Source organism: Limulus polyphemus, unplaced genomic scaffold (genome assembly GCF_000517525.1).
Source record: "Limulus polyphemus unplaced genomic scaffold, Limulus_polyphemus-2.1.2 Scaffold454, whole genome shotgun sequence".
Classification (NCBI taxonomy): domain Eukaryota; kingdom Metazoa; phylum Arthropoda; class Merostomata; order Xiphosura; family Limulidae; genus Limulus; species Limulus polyphemus.
Window position 1 is genome coordinate 251,917 of NW_013666064.1, and position 18,513 is coordinate 270,429.

At 33.9% G+C, this 18,513-nt stretch overlaps 1 protein-coding gene across 5 annotated transcripts in view; it reads right to left on the reverse strand.

Moving 5' to 3' along the window:
* LOC106458385 overlaps window positions 1-18,513 on the reverse strand; it is a 185,849-nt gene that overhangs the window by 39,443 nt on the left and 127,893 nt on the right. For all 5 annotated transcript variants that reach the window (XM_022384572.1, XM_022384573.1, XM_013917895.2 and 2 more), the window contains one exon: window positions 2,208-2,266. In XM_022384572.1, coding sequence (XP_022240280.1) covers window positions 2,208-2,266 — 59 coding nt within the window. The remainder of the gene's footprint in view (window positions 1-2,207; window positions 2,267-18,513) is intronic.

An 18,513-nucleotide genomic window follows, 5' to 3' on the forward strand; every position in this document is an offset into this window, starting at 1 on the left:
AAAACAAAAAGAACGTTAAGCGTTAAGAGCTCAAACAACCAACCAGGGGTTTCAGAAACCGTAGTTTCTCTACCAAAACAATATTTAACTCTTAAACAAGAGAAATTGAAATATAATATATCTGAACTCGAATACTTTAGGTACATATTCTCGAAAGAAGAGATGTCTCCCGATCATCAAAAAAGTCTTACAAACTACTCTGGATGTTTCCTACTAAATTTGCAATCATCACACACTCCCTACGTGAGTCCACAAATATAAGTTGATAGCGGATATGAACATGATAACCCATGAATACATCAATTCTACAAAAACAGCGACTTAAAAGAGACAACGTGATGATAAATTTTGGCCCCAATCTACTCACAGAAGTTTCCTGTTCACTTCAGCTCTGTAGAAACAGGAACCGTCTTAACATAGAAGAGAATACCAGACAGAGAAGCTAATATCATTGCTTGTGCCAGTCGAGCACTCACTAATGTAGAGGAAAAAATAATTCACGGACAGAAACGAAATATCTCGCCATAGTATGGACATGTTAACATTACCACCTCTATGTCATACTATTCAAGCTGATGACAATCAAAAAAGCTTTGCAACTTATTTTTAATAACCAAAGATCCCAAACACATTCAAGGATTTAATGCCGGAGCACTCCTTCACGTAATTTGTCGGCTTGGTGAAAGCAACCCAGATGACTATATTTAACGACGTCGTAATAGAAAGAAGCCCCGCAAATTATTAGAGCTAGAAAAGTCATGGAGGAATACATATCGTAACTAACAGGAAACTCACCCACCAAAGCCAAGACACAGTAAGAATTAAAATTGAGAAACAACAAATAACCAGACACTACAATCAGTCATTTTGCTTGTAATCGTGGATAACTATTCAGAGTATCCTTTAGTCGAAACTGTAAAACACACATAAACAGAAACTGTTATGCCAAGCCTAAATCACGTATTGGAGCTCTGCGGTAAACATCGAATATTAGAAACCGATGATGGAACGACATTCAACAGCCAAGACTTCAAAAACTTTGACCATAACCTTGGTTTGAAGCATAGAAAAATTACACTACGATTGTCCAGAACCAATGTTAAAGCAGAAAGATATACGAGAATTATGAAGAAAGTACAATGCAATGACAATTTACAGCAATGTCTTGGGCATGAAACTTTGGAGAATTTTTACGAAAATTTCGAACTACTCCACATTCCATAAGAGGAAAATCACCCACTGAAGTTTTGTTTCAAAGGAAAATTAGAACAATTCTGTCGAATTACTGCAAGCCGAGCAAAGATAAAAAGTTCCAAATGAGGGACCTAATAGCAAAATCTCGCATGAAAAAATAAAAATGCAGATAAATGGCTCTATTCACGTCAGTCTAGAAAAATGGTGGGTGTTCTGGTGGTAATTAAAAAGAAGAGTAACGAAATCACTACCCCTTCGATTCAAAGTCTAGCAGAGTCACACATGTGAAAGGGTTACTCATCACTGCCATGAGAAAAGACTACACGATCACTAGGGACTCATCGTTCTTCAACCGTCTTCGAGGACCCACATAAAACAAAATAAACACCATCACAGATCCACAAACAACGAAGATTCGAGAATATGAAAAATCAGTGAAGGTCATGATCTACTTATCATCCAGATAACAGATACTTCATCTAAAATGACGTTATTCAGAACAAGTTTTCAGACGTCTGAATTACACCTACTAAACTACGGTGTGTGCAATCTAGAAAAACAACAACAACAACAGAAGCAGACAGGATCAGGACCTTGCTGTGAAGTAGTAACAACAACAACAAAAAGAAAATAGAAAAATATATTATAAGAATAATCTCTAAATAATTTCAAAGTACGAATTTCATATATGATATGCATTAACTTCTAAATGTCCCCACTGCCTCAGCGGCGGTAAATTTGAGGGCTTATATATTAAAAATTGGGTTTCAATACCCCTAATTGGCACAACACAGATAGCCTCTTGTGTAGATTTGCATTTAACAACAAACAAAAAAAAACTTCTAAATATTATATTCAGCATTTAGTCATTCCATTTTAAATTAGACCATTCATAATTTGTATTTTGTTAAGAAACAAACGTAGTGTAGTATTTACCTTTGTGGTAGTTAAAATCAAACGCTTAGTTTTAATATTCTACCATAACTAAAATAAAGATTCCATTTGGTACTCACCTTGGCACTTTCTCTAACTTCACTGACTGTTCTTTGCAGGTCACAGAAGACGGAACACTCTATTCAGAAAAAACAATTAAACCAGTTTGTTAATAAGATATTTGTTTCGTGCTTCAAAGCGATTTAGTGAAACTCAACAACTTCAAACAATAGCAGGAATAATGAAAGGATAATATTACATCTTGGCAAATAGTAGCTTATCAGTGAAATATTACTTTAAATGAAACAGCTGACTGGCACAACAGTTATCCAGTCGTTTATAAGCTTGTCTTAACAATATGTGTTTCTCTCATGATATTCTAAAGCACGCAGAATGAACAAAAATGTTAACATCAGAAAAGGAACGCAGCAACTCGAACGCTTTCAGAAAGTTAACTTTCCTTCATCGTGGCTAAGTGAGTTTCTCATAATTTAATACCTTTAAATAATTCTGTTTACGAAATACGAATCACTTGAACTCGATGGAGGAATTCTGTAGAAACACTAGTTTAGGTCAATAATTAATACGGTAAATGTTAAGTTCAAACAGGAGATGCATTTTAATGGCAATGACCGTTGCATACCTAGTTAACAATACAAATACTGTCGTTTCGATAGAACCTGAATGACAATAAAACTGTAACGGTTCAGTACAACTACAAGAAATTATGAACCTAGAGATGGCTTTTGTCGCCGGTTTATTTAAGTAAAACCACGTGAATATGTTTTGTTTATTACGTTCCATTCAGAACAAATAAAGAAGAAAATAACAACAGCAAATAAGTAACTATATGTACGTGGAATTTCTAAAAAAAACTTTGATAAAATATTTGTTGATGATATATCATAACTATGTTTCTGATAAATGTTGTCATAAGCTCCAAAATGTAACATGGAACCATGGATAAGACACTTGCGAAAGGCTAATCTATATATTTTAAATAAATATAAGACGTTAAACCATTTCTTTGTAATAAACAAATTTCTTTCTTAATAAACAAATAAACTGAGCTTATGTGACTCAAGAAAGAAAAAAATATTCATATTTGAGGTTAGGTGTATGTATATTTACAGAACTTAATATTTTCCTAAATGTGCTAAATTCACATACATTCGAAGAACATTTATTCTTGTCTTATAAGTGTATAGGTAGTTCTGTTGGTTCACACTGAAAAAAAGCTTTCATTTTGAGTTTGTTATGTTTTTTTTTAATTTCGCGCAAAGTTACACGAGAGCTATCTGCGCTAGCCGTCCCTAATTTAGCAGTGTAAGGCTAGAGGGAAGGCAGCTAGTCATCACCACCCACCGCCAACTCTTGGGCTACTCTTTTACCAACGAATAGTGGGATTGACCGTCACATTATAACGCGCCAACGGCTAAAAGGGCAAGCATGTTTGGTGTGACGGGGATTCGAACCCGCGACCCTCAGATTGTGAGTCGAGCGCCCTAACCACCTGGCCGAGCTTGTTATGTTTATTTACTTACACACGATTACATATGTTTATCATTTTCCGTAATAACTTGGGGAATGGACTTCAAACTTAGTATGTTTACTCAATTAGTTTTATTTATTTACCATCACAAGAAACTTTATAACTTTACCGTTCTTTACTTTAACTTTTATTTAACTTAGAGAACGTCTCATCAATTTCATATGATATGAAATTTAAAGTTAATAAACAACCTTTCATTCGGTCAATCCCAACTACTAGTCAATGCTTTACGAAAGGTGTTTTCATAAGAAAAACGATAAGTAAAAAGCAAAAAAAGAAACTACTAAAGGATTGTTTAAAATGTATTTACTTATCTTTAGCTGTCTTTTTGACAACACTGCTTAGGAACAAATTTCATGTTCAAAGCAGCAAGTGAAATCGATTTAACGAAAATTTACAGCAAAATTTTCGAATCAGAGGATACCCTTCAAACTATAGTATAAGAAAGGAAGAAAAGTCTAGAGCAATATTATTCGCCTAGTTACAATCGCTTAGGGAAGAGAAACAAAAGTTTTGTATAAAAGGACACGCAAATTCGCGTCATACTTAGATTAGCTTCTGGAATTTAATATAAGCTCAGTTCAAGTCTCGTTCTCTAGATATTCCCGTTGTTCCTGAGGCAGTCATTGTTAAAGGTTCGTTACTGTCTGCAATATCGCCAAGGGCAAGTAAGATTTTTAAGTTTACACCATCTTTTTGGTGACAATAGATCGTATGTAAAATTTAGCATATTGCGTCAATACAGTTCATCAAGAAATAATTCTGATGAAAGTATTCTCGAAAAAAAAGTGGAATAAACCAGAAGCAGCCTTTTAAAGTGAAAAACAAAAAGTATATTAAATTTAGTTAAAGTTCACAAGTCAATAAATATGCTTCTTTTTAAGAGCCTGGGGAAAAGTGACTTTGAGTTTCCTTTCAGGGACGAACTTCTATGTATACTTACACTCTTCAATGTACAGGAGAAAATTTGAAACAAGATCTAACCAAACAGCAACAACAAATTTGAGAAATAGGGTTTTTATGTTATCAAAATGCAATGACGTATTTTTGTTTTTATAATCTAGACTCAAAATCCTCGAATATTACCAGAAAAATACCGAAAGTAATAAAAGTAGTGCCCACTAAAAATATATTATTTATTGCATGTTTTTGGTGAGGAAGATGAAATGGGTTGACTGCGGTACAAATGAGCTTCACACACGTATGAAACAATGACTTCTATCCAGAGCGTATTGTTTGGAACATTTGTGACTTTGAGATAACCCATGTTGATTGATGTTATATGGATGCTATAAACATAAAGAGTTACCATCGTTACACAGATAACTCATGTCGACTGATGTTGTATGGATGCTATAAACATAAGGCGTTACCATCGTTACACCTTATACTTCCGTTTGCTGAAAACATATTTTTACCATAAATTGTAATTCAATTCAACTCTCTGAGATGATACCTTGAAAAGGTGAATTCGTTGGTATGTGATCTTCATACAAATACTACATTCTAATTCAATGAGTAAAAAACGTGTCTTCATAAAATCATAATGAAAAGTAACCACATAAAAATGTCGAATTTCAAAAATCTCCAACATGATGAATGAAAGAATAATATATTGAAAGTATGGCACACTATATAGTAAAAGTTGATTGGGTTAACATGTTACGATTCTTTAATCATATGACACAACGGAGAAATTAAAACCAACCATTTACATTTTTAATATGCTGGTTGTATAGCTATTTATTCCTGGCCACAATAAGATGATACAATAAATACATCATCCAAATAATTTGATATCTCCATTAACATTTTTAGAGCATTAAAATTATAAATGACTTGACATAAAATCAGCTCACATGTTATATTGTTATCATTTCTGTCTTCATAGAGAATCAAAATTATAAATGACTTAATATAATATTAGCTCACATGTTATATTCTTATCATTTCTGCCTTCAGAGATCAGCCATCAAATAATCGTGTTAACAGGTTAATATCCGTTCGTTACTAATGCATCATATATTTCCACAATAAGTGGCATGTAGAACAATTACATTTTACTGAGAATAAAATTGTTTTGAACAATTTGGTGTTTTATGTGGCTTTCAACGCATTAGCTTGCATTCAGAATCTGTATTACATGACGAAACGACCTTTGAGCCACTTTGTACATTTTCTGAGCCTAAAGTAAACAGTCACAAGATACGTTTGGCTTATTAGTGAATATATTTTAAGTCACGACTGTAAATCATCCATTTAGTTTAAATGAGATATATTTTGGCGAATATAGTAGTTTGAGAAGAGCATACACATATTTTAGGCTGAATAATTTAAAACTACAACCACACAAAATCCAAGTATGTTTAGCTTATTATATGGAGTTCAAAATTAACGAAATAATACATGACTCAAATTTGTAGGTTTAGGAACCAGATATTTTGCTTACATTTGATTTTAATGGTTTTTAAAGCAAAATGGGTTCCTCAGACAGAAAGCTAATAAAACTACTTATTAAATCATTACATCCAATATTTGATTAACACGTATTCCCGGAGTAAGACCTAAGCCTGATTGTTATACAGAGGTTGAGAACGTTATATTAAAACTAGTTTGGAGCCTTACCACGTTGTTATAGTCTGTGTCGCCATGTCTAGTCATGCTGTATCTGAAAACCCCGCACCTTGACAAGAGCCAGTGTCCTACATTATAGTTTCCATTGCAAAAGGCTCCCTCAGAAGGCTTCATTTCAAAAGAACAACCCTCCTACCTGTAAACTTTCCATAATCCATCTAGTATACAGGAACAAGGTTTTCCAGCGTCTGTTTCAAAAGTCCGTTTGCACATAAATCCATAGACACTGCATCCGATGACTTGATAATTTGGAATAGCATCAACACGCATTTTACTGTCCAGCTGCTTTAGGTATGGAACATTTGAGTGTGAGGTATCACTGGAAGTCTTATCTTGGTGAACTCATACCCTGTTGGCCTAGTTTACCAACAGGGACTTTTTTTATGTTGCTTAATGTTGCTTGGAGCACGTGAACGGTTTTAGTTACTGACATTTGTGCTTGTGGATTCTCGCCAGTTACACTTTATTCACCACGATATGACTTGTTGTAGGTTTATTTTCGGATGGTCTTGATACCCTAGGTTGATCCACATTCCTTTGTTTTCAAATACTTTAAGTACAAGGGATATCTCCGCTGTGAACACATTATTAAGGCCTGAATGTATGGATATTTTGCGTTGGAAAGGGTTGCTACATACGCTCCCCAAAAGTGATCAATTTTCGATAGCATCATACTTCCTACAAAATGTCAAATAGTGTCGAAATGTAGTTGCGATACTGCGACTTTATACTGGGCATGGTTGTCACGTGACACGGTGATTAGCATATTCAAAATCGCTTTAATATAACCTACTCAACACTGTAATTACTGAACTAATTATAGGGTTTAGTAAACCTAAACCCAAAAATATCCTACAGCAGCATATCTACGTTTCAAACAAATGATTTTAGGTGATCAATCGTGTAAATTCAATTAAATTATATACCTCCATTGGCTGAGCGGTAAGATTCACATGTTTGCAATGCTAAAATTGCCCACTGGGTAGCTTTGTGCTTAACAGCATACCAAAAATTAAGTAAACAAACCATCTTTGTCGCTGCTTCATAAGGGTGGTAGGTTAAAGCTAACACAATCATATAAATAGACATGCATACGTATTTATACATATGTATACATCGATACTGCGCCATTTTTCGTTGGAGCACAACATAAAAACCTAAAACGAAAATGCATAACACTTTCGGTGACTTCTATTCAAAGTAGAAGGAGAAAATATACATAAGGCATCTGTGGAAGTATGGTTCGCACACTGACTGGAATTCACCAGTTGGTACAAGTCGGTTCAGCTTCGTTAATAATAACAAAACGTAAAGAGGTGTGCTTTTAGACTCAGTATTCTCCAATTCTTATTTATCACTCGCATTGTAAGATCCTAAAGTAATTTCATATTATCGAATTGTACATATACCATTGACTCTACCGGTGAGGTTCTAATATTTCTTCATACTGCAAAGTTTTATAATTTGTGGGATTAACTGCAATATTGATGGTATTTTTGTTTACCCTTTTTATGCGAATCCTATGTTATTAGGGATCTTGTAACAAAATTATACACTCACAAACAGGTTGGTGTGTAACTAATGCAGAAAATGTTTTGCTACGGCAATTCTAGGTTTAAATGAGCCTTATATACGTATATATTCCCAGTTTTATATAAAAACCTAATCTACCATCCTTACTCAACTTAGAGTTTAATACTACACACAGTAAATTTGACAAAAGAATTCATTAACCTCTAATTTAAACACGCGATAACCATGCGTAGCCGTTTTTCGTAATTAGATTCGTATTTTTTGGGTTAGAGGCAGTATATATTTGAAAGCTCAGCTTTGCCCAAGTAAAAGAACTTACAGACCAATTCTATCACCATTCAACGGAACTGATACACATTTCGATAAAGTTGTCTATTTGCTTTGTGAATTTGCAATTTTATTATTGTGGAAACTAGTTTTAATTAAGCACACATTCACACATACTTTTTAAAAAGTTACGCAATCGTGAATATTGACACAGAATCGTCTCCATACATGACAGTAGCAGCAACTTTCTGTGAGTTGACTAAAGCCTTTTACAGCCAAAAGCAATTTTAATTTTCGACTCTAACATTTCAGTATAAACAACACCCAAGTTTTGTAACACTGGGGCGGTTTCTAGTGTTGTTAGTCATGCCTTGCTACAATGTATAAAGCAGAATATTCAGATTTTTACTGACGAATTCTGGGTATATCCACAAACAAAAAGCAACTGAGAAACTACAAATATATATAATTATTAGTTTTCTGATATAATTATTATCCTTGCTTAGCTGTATAAATCTGAAATGGTATTTGGTATTTTGAACCTGAGTGGCTCCTTAGGCGCAACAAGTACTAAACGGTTAGGTGAGATATTATAAGATTTAAACATAGCTACCACTAACTTTGAACTACTGAACAGAGGGAGAAATCAGTCATCAGCATACGCCGTCTTCACGGATACTGTGAGCCGAATAACAGGTTCTAACGCTCCCACAGCCGAAAGTGTGGAGCGTATTCACCGACATATCATGTCTCGAACCCTGGACCTTCAAATACACAGCCCAGCACGCTAACCTATAGACCTCGTCTTGTCAACTTTGAAAATTAGTTCAACATTCTAATAAAACAATAATTATGATAGAAATTAAATTAAATGGTTTTATTCAGTATTTTGTTAACAATTTCCTAGTCTTTAATGTTTCACATAACAAACAAATTTAATTTCACTATTGCTTTAAACCAAAAGTTTGCTTGTTTCAGACTTTTTGCGCAAAGCTACACAAAGTGACATTTACATATAGCCTTCTCTATTTTTGAACTTACGAACGGCCTATTACACAAAAAGAAGGTCATCTTTTCATTAGCAACAGAGAAAGTAGTGAGCACTCACCAGTCAACATTTTAAAAGGGTGTTGCAATGAGACACCTGACGAAGCTGTCATGCTAGATTTCAGAAGAAGAAAAAGAGAGCATAGGATGTCTTCAGGAGTAGTAGAATGTTGTGGCTTGTTTGTTGCTCAATAACCAGCTTTACATAGCAATATTTTTACAGGTAAAGGCCAACTGAGTTCCTGATTATGAATGAACTATGTATGTAACCGAAAACCAATCTCCGGTTTGGTTACAGAGATTGTTATTTGATTATACTGAAACAAGTTACTGTTTGGTTACAGAGATTGTTAGAATTAGGCTGTTTTGCCTGTCTACGGTAAAAAAAAAAACATCACTATATACACGACACATAAAAGGTCATTATTTGTGTTAGATAATGACGAGACTATGCGCATGCTCAGGATGCCGTTCTAGTATTTTTCATTATTGATGGAAAACTTAGCACTATGCGGTCTTTCCTGTCCATTTACTGTATGAGGAACAAAAAACACGTGTTAATTTTTCTTGCGAAAAGCAAATCACCATTGTTCCCTTTTCAGCAGACTGCACAAAAGCAGATTGTAAAACGTATACTTTATGTTACGGATAATTAATCAATATTCCCACTAATTTCTATAATAACTTACGTAATTTACTCGCAGAATGCCAACTGGGAATCTTTTAATTAATTTTTGCATTTAGATTAGTAACAGTAAGATTTCACTTTAATTAGGAAACCCCTGCAGTAATGTGTATACGGCCATACAACAGTGCCACGTAGGAAAAATCATTTCAAAACCACTTCCACTGCGATCTTCTAGTGCTATTGGTAACTAATGTTCGATCTCTTTTATTACGCACAGCTCTACTCATCATCGTCTTTAGTTTGTATATACTTTGTTTCCAATCCTATAATGTTTGCTTGTGGCAACGTTTACTTTTATATGCGTCTCTGAACATGAATACAAAAGGAAATTTTGGTTTGTTTTTATGCGGAAAACTACAGAATGAGCTATACGTGCTGTGCCTACCGCGAGTATCAAAACTCGATTTTTAGCGTTATAAGCCCTCATATTCACCACTGAGTCACAGGAGGCATTTCGGTCGGAGTTACATTTAACAACAATAAAAACAATTACCTAAAAACCAATGTACTATACAATTGCAACGAGATACTTTCCTGTATTTACTAAAACTTTAGAGAAGTTTTAAAAATTCCCTACCGACAAATGGCTACTGATTCCTCATCTCCTTTTAGAACGTAAATTTTGAGTATTATACGTTTTGCACTTGAAATTCATTTTAATTGGTAATTAAACTGGAGTTAATTCAGGCTTACGTCCTAGGGCTTTCCTAAAATACAAGTATTTCAGATATATTTCAATCCTCCTGACGTTTTTCTTTGAACTGACGGAACTATAAGGAACAAATTAGTGTAAAGAAAATAGATGAGTTCACTGTAAAATATAATTCAAAACAAGCATCATAAATAAAAACTACTTTTTAGTTCCCATATCATGTGAAGATTTACCTCTACAAATGCTTTACTGACATGGTAGGAACACAATTTGAAACTGTACTTAGTACATTTATTATTACACTTTACTATATCATCCCCAGATGAGGTGATATTTTAACTAACTCTATTGGGGTAATAGGAAGGTACTAAATTATAGAAATCTAAAATAATTAACGTCAACGTCGACTTAAAACCTTCATCGAAACAATTTTGTCAAACACATTAAATTAATTTTATGGCACATTCGAAGAACCATAAAGTTTGATTTACCACAAAGAATAACATTACGAGAAACCACAAACCAAGTTACCTTACGAATGAGCCTCATTCGGCGCCCTAGGCTACTATACAGAAGCCAATACAAACAAAGTCCAACTGTGAAACCCACAGCGTACAGAGATAGAGTGAACATGGGCTGGGCGTAGCCTCCCACAGGCTCCAAGCGTAGAGACAAGTAGGTGACGTTGTGGAGCCTTTCACTTGACACACGGTGAAACTAGAGAAGGAAATATACAACAACCGTGCATCTCATACTATGGCACGATCGTCTAACCCACTGAGACACCACATCGTTATAAAACTCTTCGAAAGGCAGTTACGCGTGGCTCGAGGAGGAGCTTGCTCAAAAGGAGTGCGCGTGTATGTAACGAAATTGACGGTTGTAACAGTCTTTCTGAAAATCTCCACGTTTAGACAGCAGACAATAAAATTGGTACTTCCTACATTCACCTGCATATTTCAGTAAATACGGGATAAATATGTCTAATTATTTATGACGATGTTTACAGTGAGTGTAATTTATACAGGAATTAAATCTCTTAATGATGTCATCATCTTGAAGGAGTTTGTTATGCGACTTAACTCATTTTTCTTGGTCATTAAGAAGATTACATGTATTTAAAATTGCTAAAGCACAAACTACTTATCTACTTAAACTATTTATAATTTTAAAAAAATATTCCTAAAGTCAGAAAACCTATTGTGACAGGTGGAGGAGCCTCGACAAAAATAGTTTCTAAAAAGTTTAATTTATGTAACACTGGAAAGTACTTTTGAACTGAGTAGTATCTTTAAATTACGGATTAAAATAAGTGATGTCTGAATTTCATTAAAATTCTTATCTGTTCTATGTTTCAAACTTAAGAAATTAGAAACACAAAACAACACAGTTTTCAGCCAGAAACTGAGGCAACCGAAACAAACACGTATATACGATTAAGGTTACGCGGTCTGAAAACACGGCTTTACACAAGCTCTTGGTCTAATTCAGATAACAAGATTATCTCGATTCTGCACACAACTATGTGTCTGCCTAAAGATTACCGAGGCCTTAGCGTTAAGAGAAATGGAAGTAGACGGAAAATCAGTCGATCAAGCTATTGGGCACTTACATGATAAAGCAGGATGTGACTGAGAGATTCCGCTTTTCATTAAGATTACACAAGAGTAGGATTTACAAGAAATACTTAATTACGCTTGGATGTAAAATCCCTACGGCAATGCGCCAACAAAATAAACTTAAAGAGAAACAACATTTATGTGAAAAAAATTGTATTCAGACAGGTTGTCAAGATTAGCAAAATATCTAAGAAACTCAGAGGAGTCACTGATTGAGATGACGTGCCTAAATTGATCCTTAAGAAATCCTCACCTTATTTGTACAATATTTTTTTACCTATATATTTTACAAATATATTTTTTATAAATGTTCAATGATTTCATACACTGGAAAAAAAATTCCACAGTTTTATTTCTATCCTAATTACTCTCGTTTTCCATCAACTTTTCAGCAAAGCAGTTAATAACTGATATATTATATAAAACAAAGCCAGACATCAACTGCTTATTTCAGGATGGAACGCATAAAACAATGTTTTTGAGGGATAAAAAAATCAGTTATATTTTCACGCTTGCGCAAAATGGGTCGAACATGCCCATCAATATTATTATTCCATGCTTTAAAAATGGGAGTTTACGTATTTTACATAATGCGTGTTCTTGGAACTGTATAATAAATCCAAATTCACCTTGTTTTTTTACTTTCATTTTAATAAGATGCATCCCCAATACAGGGTTTATAAATTATTTTCAACTAGAGTTAATTTTAAGAAAACAATACAAAAAAAAACGAAATGGTAGGTGGTGTGAAGCAATAAAAATACGTACTTATCAGGCTTCTTTTTAGTAGTTAACAAAATTATCTTCCATTTTACGAAACAAACAAGAGAAGAAAAAAACAGCACCAAGGAAGTCTTATTCTGGCCCTATCGTTAGCCTACTATTTATGGAGACAATAAATATTGATATCAGTTTGAGCGCGCGAAGCGTGAACATTGGAAGATAAAAGCCAATCGAAATCCTTGCTATATTGATCCCCGATATCAAAGAAAACCTTTGATTATTCATTTAGTAGTCCATTCTTTGGGGAATAACTGAATCAAGAATCCCAAAACTCTTGAGCTAACTTTTCTCTTTTCACGTAGTATGAAAGTAGTAGATCTAATGACAGCTAAAGGCTACAGCGATTTCCGAGACAAAGAGTCGAAACACTCACACTTCACAGTAGAGGTCTTCTTCAGCTGTTGATGTTCCCACCGATTTTCTATAAGCATAAAGGATCACACTTCCTCCACTGATTCGGCACAATTTGTATGCATATTCATATGTAGAGTAAATAAGTATGAAGCGTATACAAAATATTTAACAATGCAGATTTTTGCATGTGTTTATATATATATCCCTATATGCAAACTAAATGCAACTTACATTTGTAAACATATTAAAATAGTTTTGAGCTGAAGGTAAAAAAAAAGAAAAAGGTTGCACATTTACCGATTACCAAGTACCACTCACGAGGTTCAACACAAACCAAAGAATTTAAATGTATTTCTGATTGGACTACAGGATTCTTACTTAACGATCCAACTTTTATTAAAACATTTTACAAGAATGTGCCATACGTTAAGAACAATCTATTTCAACAAACTCACGACGAATTCCCTCACAATTTACCTTAACAAAGTCATGACGGATACTCTTACAACCTGTTTCTACAAACTCGTGACGGATATCCTCACAATTTATCTCAACAAACTCATGACGGATTGCCTCATAATCTATTCCAACAAACTCATGACGGATATCCTCACAATCTATCTCAACAAACTTGTGACGGATATCCTCACAATTTATTTCAACAAACTCGTAACGGATATCCTCATAATCTATCTCAACAAACTAGTGACGGACACTCCCACAATCTATCTAACAAACTCGTGACGGACATTCTTCATGATCTGTCTCAATCAACTCATGACGCATACTCACACAATTTATCTTAAACTCATGACGTATACTCTCCCGCCATATTTATCTATCAATCCATCTATTGATCCATTTTCCCCTTATCTATGCCAATAACTTTAATTCACAAAAAACATTCTCTAGCAGCAGTTCTTTTCAAGTACATAAAAAGGTCTCTGTTTAAAGCACTTGATAAATGACGGATGAAACAATGTTTTATTACGGTATTTGGAATCATTATTTCTTTTTTCACGATATGTCAATTACTATGACTTAAAGATATAAAGAAACTACATATGTGTATATCTTGTTTGCTCCTGAATAACATCCAGAACCAGATAGGAGGAAAAACTCAACCCTAGAGATAATTCTAATATCAAAATTTTCCTTTTCATGTATCGTAGCACACATAAAAACCCCATATTGAAATCTTATAAAATAAAGCAAGAGAATAGTTATTTTTTTTCTTCTTCCAAAAACATCAATTTTTATGACACTTAATTTACTGAAGCGATAACTTTCGGATGAAAACGTACACAAGATTTATGCTTAATTTAGTAATAAAACTACATTTCTTTGCACAAAGTTTTCCTTAGTTTAATCAGAATTAACATTAAAGAAAAACTATATTTAAATAATAAACGCAATTTTACCACTTGGATGGACCTTCTTACCATTAGTAACGACACTCCTGACCTCATAATTGCGTAATACTTGTTAATACATGGGACATAAGTAAATTCTGTTTTTTAAATGAAATAAAACCAATAATAATAGGAATGTGATACGTATTATTAGGTTTAATATTAAATTCACATCTGTATACATATATTCATGGAGTTTATGCCAGTATCCATGGGAACTTATTTGGGAAATGAAGGCACATTCTGCACATTCTAAAAACGAAATCTTTGAAGAAATCACAAAATCCAGCAAGCGTACTATCCTGCTTTCACAATTTTTCCTGTTTATTTTGTCAAACACAAAATGGTGATACATTTTTTGTTTACTCTGAAATTGTATCATTTTGTGGCTGTCGTAGACTTTCAAAGGATGGAAACAAACAAAAAAAAAAAAAACACTTACATCATTATCGGCGCACTGCAAACACACTTACAATCCAAATTCGATGACGAGGAACCCACTTTGAGACTAATAATGGTTGGAGACGGCTTGAATGGGTAATGAAGAAAAACTTTAATATGATGACAAAACCTTGTCCAAACGTTATACATTTCCTGTTATGTTAACTTATATTAAGGTTTTTCTTCATTACCCATTCAAGCCGTCTCCAACCATTATTACGCTTACAATCCGAACAGAATTTCTAACCCTCGTTACCAGGCGCTTTTCGCAAAATAAGAAACTTCACGGCAGACATACATACAAACACGCAAAAATTCATACCTTATTCCTTGAAACAGATTTATGAATTACGTAAAATAAAAAAAACAATAAAAAATACTTTAGTACCAAAGCGTATACAATAATGTTTTTTTTTATTAAATACGAGTATTCCCAAAATGTCACCCGTATTTACAATCTTCAAAAACCTTTTATCTACTTAACAGAAATCCTTGTACACAGCGAAAAGAATTATTTTTATTTTATTGAAACAAGTACTCTAAAAGATGATGCCTGACTGAAAGTCGGGCTTGTGGTTTTTACTACTTTCGAGGTCTTGCATTGCCAAGTTCTCTGTTCCTCTTTTACAAGTACGATTTTTTACATCTGCATCAAGAACCATTGTACTAGCAATGTTGCTTATTGTAAATTGAAATAAACTTTTCTATTGTTCCTCATTGTGACCACAGTTTCTTTAATTCGGATCTGTTATTTTTAGCCGCGGCATAGCGGTTCATAGAATGGCTCTTAGTTGTTTTTTTTTTTATTTTTTTCAAGTACAAACTTTAAGCTCATGGCTCCGTCATCTCTTGACCGATTTGAGATCTAATTACAGTTTTGGACTCAGGAGGTCAAACCCTTTCAATTGATGTAGTTGATAACGCCCAAGATCTATCTCATAGATTAATTTACTCTAATCCTGCCTAAAATAATTTCAATTTGAAGGTAGGCTGGTAGGGATCCTGATGAGAAATAAAATCAAATTGGATATACGAGCGCCCTACGCTTGGTATTGCTGGTGCACAAAAATATAGTTAGTAAAAACAAAAATTACTCCGATCCTGCTATTGAGGATTCCCTCTTGTTTGTGATAGTGTTCATAACCTGTAGTTAGAAGCTAATAAAAATACACTCTAACCTTTTGTTTTTTCACGGATGAATACAGGATACTTCAGGTTAATAAACAAAATACAAAATAGAGGAATAATTCATTAGTATGAAAACTTAATTATAATTATATATCACTACGCCTGTTTACGTTTAAATGTTTTTACTTTTTTATTGTAGCTTTCAAATTGCACAACAGTAAACTTCCGATGAAAGATTCTTGTTTTTTAGAATTTCTAGAAAATCAAATCAAAAGCTTAAACTATTAATAAGCTTCTTATTTTAAAGATACGAGATTCGAATCAGTGATTACTAATATTGTCTCTTTTCAACACAATTTCGCATCTGGAGGGTGTATTACCCATGTGACAGTATTTAAATTTTAAAATGAAGACACTTTGATATGAGGCGTTTTCTTTTTATAAATATTTTAAGGCAATGTGGTTTAGAATCAATATTGGATGTCTGGGTACCTAATCAAGCCCCTTTCTTTTCAAACTCCTCCCTTTCAATATCAAACAGAACGCATTCATCAGCATTAGAGACTGATACGTATGTAATTCTAACTGACAATGCTTACTACTAGTCAGCGACTCTAGAGTCGTAGAGCAAATTCACTTTTTTTAAATAAAAAATCCTTCTTCATTTTGCATTGATTCAGATACATCAGTTCAAATCTTTTTATAAAATTCACCGTCTCATCATTACATAAATTTACGTGTATCAACAAAAGGTATCTCCCCCCTTTACAGCTAATATCATTTTTTAAGCTTTTCCATAAACACAGAGTTTTCTTTAAATTGATAACAGAAATAAGTCAAAAAACGATTTTTCACTAGTATGTTAATATACCAAAAGGGAAGCAATAAACATAAATAATAACAAGAGAGAAAGAAAGAGGGAATTTGTATAACTATGAGATTTCATTCCCTAAGCACTGATCATGTGTCAAATACAATTTCCAGTAAAAATAAATGTTAATGGTATTTGAATATAGTTTCAAATAGAACATGACCTCCGGCTTTTGCTTCGACACTGTCCATGATTATTGGAATTTCCAAAACTGGCCTCACTCAGAAAAATGGCCCAAAACAAAAGCTAGATTTGATTTTTTTTTCTTAGTGAAGATTAGCAGAGAAAAAAAAAGTTATATTATGCAGTTCGCACAGTCTTTGAAAGTTATGATGTATAGAACTGAACTATGAATATTATCATGATTCAGATCTAAAACGACTTATAAGGGTTACTTTATAGCTTTTCAGCTTTGATAGCTAGCTATATAGTTGACTTTGTAACTTGCCAAGTTGTGAGGATAAAGTGATCATTAGATTATCATGATATAAAGCTGTGATTTGCATATTTAGCTGATAAGATACACTGAGGGTTGAGTATTTTATATTGAAAAGATTTTGCACAAGTAAAACCAGCAAGTCACATGACAACTACAGCTAATATAATGTCGTGGTGTAACAGAATGTATGAGAACTACCTTTGAACATTGGTTTGGCATTACACAGGCAGTGTGTTGCCACAAAATTGATCACTTTTGGGAAGAGTATGCTACCGTCATTTCCGGGGCAAAATGTTTATACACTTAAATCATACAGATGCGTTAAGGTCGCAAATTTAGAATTCCCAAAATAGAGATATTCCTTGTACTTAATGGCACTGGAAAACAAAGGAATATGGATAGATGTGGGGTACCGGGCCTATCCAAAACGAGACTTGCAAAAAGTCGTATCCAAATCATGATAAGCAAAGTGTGGTGTATTGTAACAGGTAAATGTTCACGAATTCGGAAGTCAGTAACAAAGCCGTTCACGAAACCAAGGCAACATTACGCAAAATAATCAAGAAGAATCTTCATCTGTAAAAGCCCTGCATGTCACAGGCGCACAAGTTGCTTCCTCGACAAATCTACTCAACTGACTTATACTTCAAGCAGGTGGAGAATTAAACTTTTATTCATACTATTCCATATGAAGACAAAGCCCTCATGGATTTATGTGTAATCGGACTGATAATACACACGCGTTGAAATCCAATCATCTGTATACTAGATGACATAGAGAAAGCTTGCCGGGAAAAGTGGCGTGTTTTGGGCATAGCTTACGACGGAGTCTTTTGAAATAAAAACTGTACTTCAGGGTTATTGTTAAGATGTGTGGTCCTGAATTAGTGGTGACCAGATATGGTGACATGGACTGTAACTACGTGATGAGACTCCAAAGTCATTTTATTATATCCTACTCAACCG